General features: G+C 46.9%; 2 protein-coding genes across 2 annotated transcripts in view; one reads left to right on the top strand and one right to left on the bottom strand.

Annotated features, from left to right (window-relative positions):
• The window catches only part of LOC117886961 (zinc finger protein RFP-like), a 14,264-nt gene extending 5,028 nt beyond the window's left edge, over positions 1-9,236 (bottom strand). Inside the window, exons 1-5 of the mRNA XM_034789152.1 lie at positions 8,775-9,236; positions 6,045-6,140; positions 3,345-3,575; positions 1,741-1,763; positions 770-885 (exon numbers count right to left, since the gene is read on the bottom strand). Coding sequence (XP_034645043.1) covers positions 770-885; positions 1,741-1,763; positions 3,345-3,575; positions 6,045-6,140; positions 8,775-9,176 — 868 coding nt within the window. The 5' untranslated portion in view covers positions 9,177-9,236. The remainder of the gene's footprint in view (positions 1-769; positions 886-1,740; positions 1,764-3,344; positions 3,576-6,044; positions 6,141-8,774) is intronic.
• LOC117886991 (zinc finger protein 445-like) overlaps positions 1-9,281 on the top strand; it is a 731,357-nt gene that overhangs the window by 549,783 nt on the left and 172,293 nt on the right. The gene's annotated exons all lie outside the window — the stretch shown is intronic.

Raw genomic sequence — 9,281 nt, forward strand, 5'->3', positions numbered from 1 at the left:
CTCTCTCCAAATCATTGGCACTGCAAAAGGCATAGATTTCCTTTTCCTGTTCAACCACTGGCGAAGATTTATTGCACAAGTGTTGCAGCATATGTGTGGGACCCACCTCTTGTCCTTATCTCCAATTTTGCAGCCAAAATAAAGGTGATAGGCTTTCTTAACCATAGTGGTTATACTGCACTTTTGTGATGCAAAAGTCACTTCACCACAAACAGAGCAGAAGTTATCTGCACTGTTCACACAAGTACGAGGCATCTCTGCTCACTTTGGCTAAACAGAAATGTGTCCCTTTGCAAAATCAAACACTGACAAATAAGAGAGCACGACACTGTTTGATTTCTAGAGCTGATATAGGGCAATTTGTTCATCAGAGTGATGTAAGCTTCGTTATGATTGCATCATCCATGACTTCTAGGAATAACATGATGCAATTCATATCATGTATGACGCAATACCAGCTTCAGATTGCATCATTCATTGTTTTGCCTAAAAAGCAAGTACTGTCCAAACCCAGTCATAGATTTATTCATAGATCCAGTCAAAGATGTATTTTAGTCATTTCTGGTTTAAATTGAGATCCCTTCCCTTTATAACTCACTTATCCTCTGCCATTCCCAAGTCAAGGGTCGTATATACTGACCCAATAGCATATCTTGAAAACTAGAGCCAATCAACAATTTTAAGCATCATTTTCGTTCTCAGTGACCCAGAATTAGTAAAGTTTGACTACATTTATTTCAGAAGCATTTTGGCTGTAGAGCAGTGTTACCTTTGAATTTCTTCAGAGCCTCTTGTAGACAAATATTTCTTTGGGAAGAGACACAGAGTCTCTCTCTGAGATCCTGTGGCACGTTCACTGGTTTCTCAAACTTCACCTTCTCACACCTTGAGGGAAAATCAAAAACATTCTCTAAATCTTTTCTGTCTTTTGGGAGAATGAGCTACCAGAGGCCTGGTCCACACTAACCCCCCACTTCGAACTAAGATGCGCAACTTCAGCTACGTGACTAACGTAGCTGAAGTCGAAGTACCTTAGTTTGAACTTACCGTGGGTCCAGACGCGGCAGGCAGGCTCTCCCGTCGACTCCGCGTACTCCTCTCGCGGAGCAGGAGTACCGGTGTCAACAGCGAACACTTCCGGGATCGATTTATCGCGTCTAGACAAGACGCGATAAATCGAACCCAGAAGATCGATTGCTTACCGCCAGACCCGAAGGTAAGTATAGATGTACCCAGAGGCTGCTCTCTTGTGGGCTCGTTGTGAGCCTCTAACTCCCACTGGTGAGTCAAACTGCCCTCCTCACAGGAGTATTTAAATGCCTAGATCCTCAAATGGGAGTTAACAAGAGTAGGGGGTCCACAAGCTGCCTCCTCAGACAGAGGGGCCTAATACCGTCGGAAAGGATGCTCCAGTGGTTAAGGGGTTGCTGCAGGACTCTGGAAACCTGTGTTCCACTCTCTGCTTTGCCACAGCCTCCCTGCGTGACCTTGGGCAAGTCACTTAAGGCCCAATTTTTAAAGGTGCCTCCCTGAGATTTTGCAAAGCACGAACCAAGCTAAGCTCCCAACTGCCACTTACCGCAATGGGAGGTGCCTAATGCACTTAGCTGCTTTGGAAAACCCCACCAAGTGCCTAGCTACGTCTCAGGTGTCTAAATGCCCTGCAAAAATCTGACCCCAGGGGGACAATCTCCTTCCAGCATCATGACGCGTGAGGGGGAGTGGGAAGGAGTCACGTACCTGCTCCAGGTGCTTTTGATATCCTAGAAAAGAGAGAGAGAGAGAGAGAGAGAGAGAGAGATCAGTCCCATGTTCCACAAGCTGGCGATCGCTCCTGTTCTGGAGAGGACTCACTTTGCCATCCCTAGTTGAGTTCTAGATGCAGTTCTGCTCTGCAGTTAGCAACTTCAAAAGTCCATTCACAGACTTCGATGGAAAGGGGCCCCTAAGCACTCACCATGGTTGTGGGGTTTCTCCTTCTAAATTCTGTTTTGCTTGTGCCAATGGCACTAGCCCAAACAGACTCGTCAGATACACAAATCCTTGACTTCCACATGCAATTGCTGTGTCCAGAGCGTTTGCCTTTCTCAAGCTAAAAGCTCCATGTATCCAATTCTGGTCATCAATTCTGGAAGCTGGATTCATTCCCATTTCTTAATAGGCTCCGCAAAGAACTTCGCTTTCCTAATCTCCCACTTCCTAGAAACTGGACTTGTGCCTTTTATTGCGTCCAGATCATTAGGGCCCTTCGTTTTCTGTTTTTATTTTATTTAATTTTTCCCAGGAATTTAGCAGGGTTTATTCACACAATAACAAAAACAGGTGAAAATCGGTGCAAAAAACTATTAATTTTTCTGGGTAAATATCTGGAGTTTATTTTGGTGGATGAAAGACGTGGGCGGGGGAGGGGAGGAAGTCTTCAGTAGATTAACGCTTTGAATTCTGTTCAGCAATGTTTGCTGCAGAACTAAAACAGAACTCAAAACACAATGGCACCTCTGAGTTTAAGAAAACAATCTGTCTCCAAACAAAACTTTTCATTTGAATAAACAGTTGACTGTTGTAGACTTAGAACTATTGGTCTATAAATATTTACATTTAATAATTGGGCCGCACCATTTGCGGCGCATTCACTCAACTTCATCCTTTTCTCCTGTTTTTTGTTTCTTTAAACCTTTCGAATACTGCCTTGTGTTCTGAAACATATTCTGATACAGATTTTCCATTTTCTTCCCACCTCAGTGTGTCAAATGTTTAACCCGTTGTCCTCCAACAGTACATGGTGGGCGTGAGATTCATCAATAAATTCAGATGCACACGCACTTCAGCACTTCCGTGCGTGCCTGTTTGTATATTGTGTGCATCTTCTAGACTACTATGTAGCCTTACTTCAAACAGGCAGCTTTGCATATACACACAAATTAAATGTATTATCATAATCCATCTATCTCATGCAACGTATTGTATTTTCCTAATAAAACAAGTTATTTTTTATATATTTGAATGATACAAAAGTAAGTTGAAAATCAGAAAAAAAAAAAAAACGAATAATACTTTATGTAAAACCCAGGAATTTTTTGGTAAAAATCAGTTTAAACTGAAAATGAAGGGGCTTACATAGGATGTATCAAAAAGGCCTGAGATATCCGCCTTTAAAACAGCAAAACTCTTTCCACATTGGAAATATTAGAAATGTCAAATTTTGCTTTTCCTCGCTTTGCTAAAGGACACGCTGACAGTCTCCATTGTGGAATGGGACCTCTCCAAGAACTTAGTAAACGCCAAAGTTCATCAATCAGAATCTCTCCCTTCCCTGGGCAGGGATCTGGGTGGAACTGTCTCACCTGCAGGAATTGGCTTGTTGGCTGCTGACACTTCTCTTCTATCTCACTGATCAAGTCACTGAGATGGCAAATCTCCTCAGACAGTTTGGTGACATTTTCATCCTGTATCTTCACAATTTCCTTGTCCAGCTCTTCCAGTTGGGCCAGCAGGAGTCGCTCTTGTTCCTCCAGGAATTGCCGCAGTTGCTCAAATTCAGACACAATCTTCTGCCTCTCAGCTTCTATCTTTCCCTGTAATGAAGAGACAAACAGGAAAATGACAGGTCAGGGACTAGGGTTGCCAGATGTCCAGATTTCAACCGGAAAGTCCAGTTGCAAAGGGAACCTGGCAGTAGAAGTCTGGTTACTCACAGTAACTGGCTTCCACCACCAGAGGGCGAGAAGAGCAGCAGCAGCTGCTGCTGGAGCCTGGAGGAGCACTGAGGGATGGTTCCAGGGGGAGAAAAGTACAGGCATCTCCCCCATCCTGCTCCTATCACCCAGCCACCCCTGGAGCGTAGCTCTCCCTCCCCCACTCTGCCCCAGTCACCTCCCCCACCCTTATAGCCCCGCTCAGCTGGCAGGGGGAGGGAGGTGGAGAGAGCAGCAAGTGACAGTGGGAGAGGGAAAGAGGAGTGGGGGGTGGGGCCTCGAGAGAAAATGGTGGAGCAGGGCACAGGGCAGATTCCGGTGCTCAGCGTCCGGTTTTCACAAATGAGAAAGTTGGACATCCCAGACTCTCCCCATTTCCCTGATAGGAACAGTTCTTAGAGCCCTCTTTTCATATCAACATACTACGAACACATGGTCGAGATTTCAGGAGAACATGCCTGATATTCATTCAGGCCAGCTGAGAGACTGACATGTTCCGAAGTGCCTTGGTGACTTAAGCGTCCAATTCACATTTTCAAAAGGTCAATTTTGATGCTAAGGAGCCTACGTTTCTTTGAAAGTGACTTTTAAAAATAGGACACTTCTCCCTGCATTTTTAGCCCCTAAAAACCTTTGACAATCTGGCCCTTAGCCACTTGCAAAATTGTAAACCTTAGGCTCCGAATCACTTAGGCACTTTTGAAAATGTCACCCAATATCTCTAAAATGAGGAGTTTTCAGGTCTGAGTATGTTAGTATAGTCTGTTGATCACCTAGATTCTTCCAATAACAGAAAGGTTGGAAGGGGGAGGTCTGACTCAGAATCAGAAATACATTGGCAGAGAGTTGTGGAGAAGACTGAAGAAGGAAAGAGTTCTGCTGGGTATCCACATAAAACACCAGTTACAAAACACACCATGCAAAATGCGTCTTCTCCAGCTTTTGCATGTTTCATCTGACATTGGGGGGGAGGGATAGCTCAGTGGTTTGAGCATTGGCCTGCTAAACCCAGGGTTGTGAGTTCAATCCTTGAGGGGGCCACTTGGGGATCTGGGGCAAAATCAGTACTTGGTCCTGCTAGTGAAGGCAGGGGGCTGGACTCGATGACCTTTCAAGGTCCCTTCCAGTTCTAGGAGATGGGATATCTCCATTAATTAATTTATTTATTTATTTATTTTGTTAATTACATTGTCCCAGAGGAAACCAGTCCTGTCTGGTGGTAATAGGTGGAGATTCAGGGTGAGGATTTCTGAGATACAAAACAGCCACTAGGTGCTTAAGTTCTACTGACAGTCAATGTGAAGTAGGCACCTAATCACCAAATGTGCCTTTGAAAGTCTCCTCTGAAATCACTGTTTGTAGCTGGATGTGGGGGGAATAAGATCAGTACTTAGAGCTGAAATGGAAGCCAGTGGAGGAATCAGACTAGAGGGATGATATACACAGACAAACATGATCACACCCTGTAAGGGTATGTCAACACTTCAGGTTATCTGGGAGTCATCCAATACATTATAGCTAACCCTGAATTAACTTCAACCTTGCTCCTAGTTAGCACCGTTTAGCTCAGTTTAACTGGACAAGGTGAATTCTAGACACCACACTAGGGTCAAATTAAATTAAGGTTTAAAAGGTTGCATGTCAGGCGTTTACACCAGTATAAAGACATTAAAAAGTGTTTGAGGTACATCTGTACTACACAAATGTAGAGGACGTACAGTATATGCCCTGCTAACATGGGCATAAATAGCAGTGTAGATGGTGAGGCATGGCTTAAGCAAGTAGAGTCACGATATGCCTGAACCCCATGAGTATAAACCCTACATACATGGCTCTACACCCCCAAGCAGTGCCTCCCCCATCTACACTGCAGTGTCCCGCTGCTTCCCCAGTGCCAGAGACTTTCCTCACTGCTGGAGCCTTTCCCCACCACAGGAAAAGACTCCAGAAGTGGGGATAGGCTCCAGCAGCTCTGCTGCCTCCCCCTGCTGGAGTTTTTTATTCACGCACATAGCTACACACCACAGCATGGACACAGCCTGTTTCTTACTGTGGTGTGTAGCTACACATACCCTACAGGTCGGCCCCAGCAGCGTGCCGTGTAGATGTAGCCATAGCTGACACTGTCCCCACAGAGAGAAATATAAACCCTGACTGATGTAATTGCTGGACCATCACAATCATAGAACAACAGGGCTGGAAGGGACCCCAGGAGGTCATCTAGTGCTCAAAGCAGGACCAATCCCCACCAGATCCCTAAATGGCCCCCTCAAGGATTGATCTCACAACCCTGGGTTTAGCAGGCCAATGCTCAAACCACTGAGCTATCCCTGTCCCAGGGGAACCTACCAGATATTCCTGGCTTTGTGTCTCTGCATCCTGTTTCCACTCCAGAAGTTCTTCTCTCTCTTTCTTCAGTGTGTTCAATTGGGCGTGAATTTGTTCCTGAGGCAAGATAAACCGGGGGGGGGGGGGGGGGGGGGGGGGGGAGAGATTCAGCCTGCTGAGGAGTCTGTCCTCAGTGCAATTTATATACATTGCAGTGCTGATTTCATTATCTGAAGCTGGGATTTTCAAAGAAGACTCCTGGAGTTGGGGTCTCAACTACCATTGACTTTCTATCTCCCTCTCAAGTTGCCCCAAGACAGTGCTCATGGCAATGTCACAATTGCCTCTCGAGAGGTGGGAGATTCCTGTTCAAATCTCCTCTCCTCATCAGGCAGAGGGAGAACTTGAACTGGAGTCTCCCACATACAAGATGAGTGCCTTACTCCCAGGCTAATGGTCATGAAAAAGGTCTGCAACCTCTTCCCCGACCATGTTGTGCGGAGTGACATATGCGCAGAACTCCATCGTGCATGTAACAGCTTAGGTACCTAAGCCATCCGACTCCAGGAGAGGGGTTCCCAGGTGTGGATCCCAGAGACAGGCGCATTCCTGCACCAAACTCTGAGGGGGGTGGGGCTTAGGTAGGGTGACCAGACAGCAAATGTGAAAAATCAGGACACGGGGTTGGGGGTAATAGGAGCCTATATAAGAAAAAGACCCAAAAATCGGGACTGTCCCTATAAAATTGGGACATCTGGTCACCCTAGGCTTAGGACATACCCTTCTCATCAGCAACTCCCAAGGGCTAGTTTAGATGTCTCCCCACCTAGCAGGCTGGCTTTTGTGGATGCCTCTCTGCCCCCAAATGCCTAATTCAGGATTTTTTGTTCCAAACTGTACCCGATGACTGGAGGATAGCTGGTGGAAAGCCAGTTTTTTAAAAAGGCTCCAGAGGAAATCCTGGCAATTACAGGCCGGCACCGTAAGGGCTTGTCTGATTGCCAGATGCTGGGACTGGGCAACAGGGGATGAATCCTTTGATAAATTGCCGTGTTCTGTTCATTCCCTCTGGGGCACCTGGCATTGGCCATTGTTCTTATGTCCTTAGTGATTTTCTAGGTGCCTAAAAATTAGGCATTGCAATGCTGAGCAGCACAACACCCAAGTGCATTTGGGGATTTGGGCCTAAATCTCCTTTGCAAATGGGACTTTGGCTCTAAAGTCAATTGGAGCTTTTGAAAATGTGCTTCGAGGATCTTCTTCTGTAATTCACCGGGGGTGAGATGTTGCAGAGCCACAGAGAGGATTTAAAAGCACGGCTCCCATTCATTTCATGGCAGCTGGGCATCTCAGGCCCCGGTCTCAGCCCTGCTTGCTTTCCTTCTATGCTGTACTGTATGTGTCATGCTGCCAGGGAACAGAGAGGCCTTGGGGGCACCAGACCTGATATAGAGACTTAGGGACTCTGACTAGAACAGCCCTTTGCCTCCAGCAAATCCTCCAAGTGCTGCAGGGCAAAGGGTTGAAGTTGTATCCATTTTGCAGCAGTGTAGGGTAGGGCGCCCTGCTCCCAGGCAATGACAGAGAAAACTATATGAAGAGAGCTGGACATCAGAGAGTTAAAGCTGAGCAACTTAAAGGGAAGGGAGTTTTGGTAAGAATGTTTAACACACTTTAAAAAAACAAAAAAAGTACATTAAACTCCGGCGCCTAATGATCACTTGGGAGAAAGACTCCTAGTTAAAAATCCAACTCGCTCACAAAGCGCATAAATATTGTCCTCGATTGTTTGGCATGGGGGAAAAGGGCTTGTTCTCACTTCTTGAGGTGCTCCGGTACTGGGACTCAACATGGTCCTGGGAATCAACCATTTTCTTCCTTTAATATTATTGTGACACTAATACAGTCCACTTTATCCTTAAAGCTAGAGTAGCACAGAGCACAGCAGATTCTGTCTAGAGTTGATTGCTCTGCCAACCGGCTTTTTAAGGTTCCATCCACTTGGACTTCATGGGCCCTAGAATGTTGCCAAACTCCAAAGTTTGTGTGGGCAGGACGCGAGCCACTGGTTCAGGGAGGCTAGCCCCCAGTGGAGCCTAAAACTGGCATTTAGGTGCCTAAATTTGAGATGTATCCACTTATGTGAGGTATAGACACCTTAAGTACCTTTGGGAATCCCCAGCCTTTGTCTGCCTGTACCGCCGTTCCCTCTCCGACAGTTTGTCCACCTTGACTGTTGATCAGTGGTCCCCAAACTGTGGAGCATGGAAGAACATTTGCGGGACCATGGCAGGGCCAAGGCCAGCCCCCACAAGGGGCAGGGAGGAAGTGCCACCCAGATCTGCTATGGCCCCCAGCCCCTACCCCAGCTCCACTCCCGGCCCCAGCCTTGACCCTAGCTCTGTTCCCAACCCCAGTTTGAGCCCCTGACTCCCGGCCCAGCCCCACCTCCAACCCTGAGACACCCCCACAGCTGTGGCCCCAGGCTCTGACTGTGGCCCCACTCCCAGCTCCCAACCACAGCTAGGGGTGGGGTGGGGAGCATAGCCAGGGTAAGGGAGAGCCTGAGGGGAAAAAATTGGGGACCACTGGTTTAGACTCTCAGCTCTTTGGAGCAGGGATGTCTCTCTGTGTGTTTGTACAGAGCCTAGCACAACAGGGGCCATGATCTCGGTGCCTTTAGGAACTATTGTAATAAAAGCTGTAAACATGTCCAAACCGAAGTAATTACCCTGCACAGCAAAGTCCTACCTTGTAGGCCTGGGCAGCCTCTTCTGTGGGGACCACCAAGTGAGTACGGTGAGCCTGGGACTCTCTGCAGATCACACAGATGAGCATTTGGTCCTGGTTACAGAAGAGTTTGAAAGGCTCCTGGTGCACCTTGCACCAACCTTCTCCTGCTGGGACACTCAGCTGCTTGGCGATTTCTACAAAGTTCCCCAGTTGTCTGTTCAGCCTGAGGGTCCTCTGGGGAAAGGTCTCTCTGCACTGAGGGCAGGAGATGTCAGTATCGAATCCCTCCCAGCACTGGGTGATGCAGGCTTGGCAGAAACTGTGCCCACAGTCTAAAAACACAGGATCTTTATAAAAACTCAGACAGACGGAGCAAGTTGTTTCATCTCGGAGGCTTTTCAGAGGATTCACAGCAGCCATGGCTCCCTGCAGACAGTATACCGGGATCTAAGACGTGGCTTAACCTGGCTTGTTTGGGGACTTTTCTTGCTGCTTTTTTTTTTTTTTTTTTTTTTTTAATTTCCT

The sequence above is a fragment of the Trachemys scripta genome, chromosome 14 (assembly GCF_013100865.1).
Source record: "Trachemys scripta elegans isolate TJP31775 chromosome 14, CAS_Tse_1.0, whole genome shotgun sequence".
In the NCBI taxonomy this organism is placed as follows: Eukaryota; Metazoa; Chordata; order Testudines; family Emydidae; genus Trachemys; species Trachemys scripta.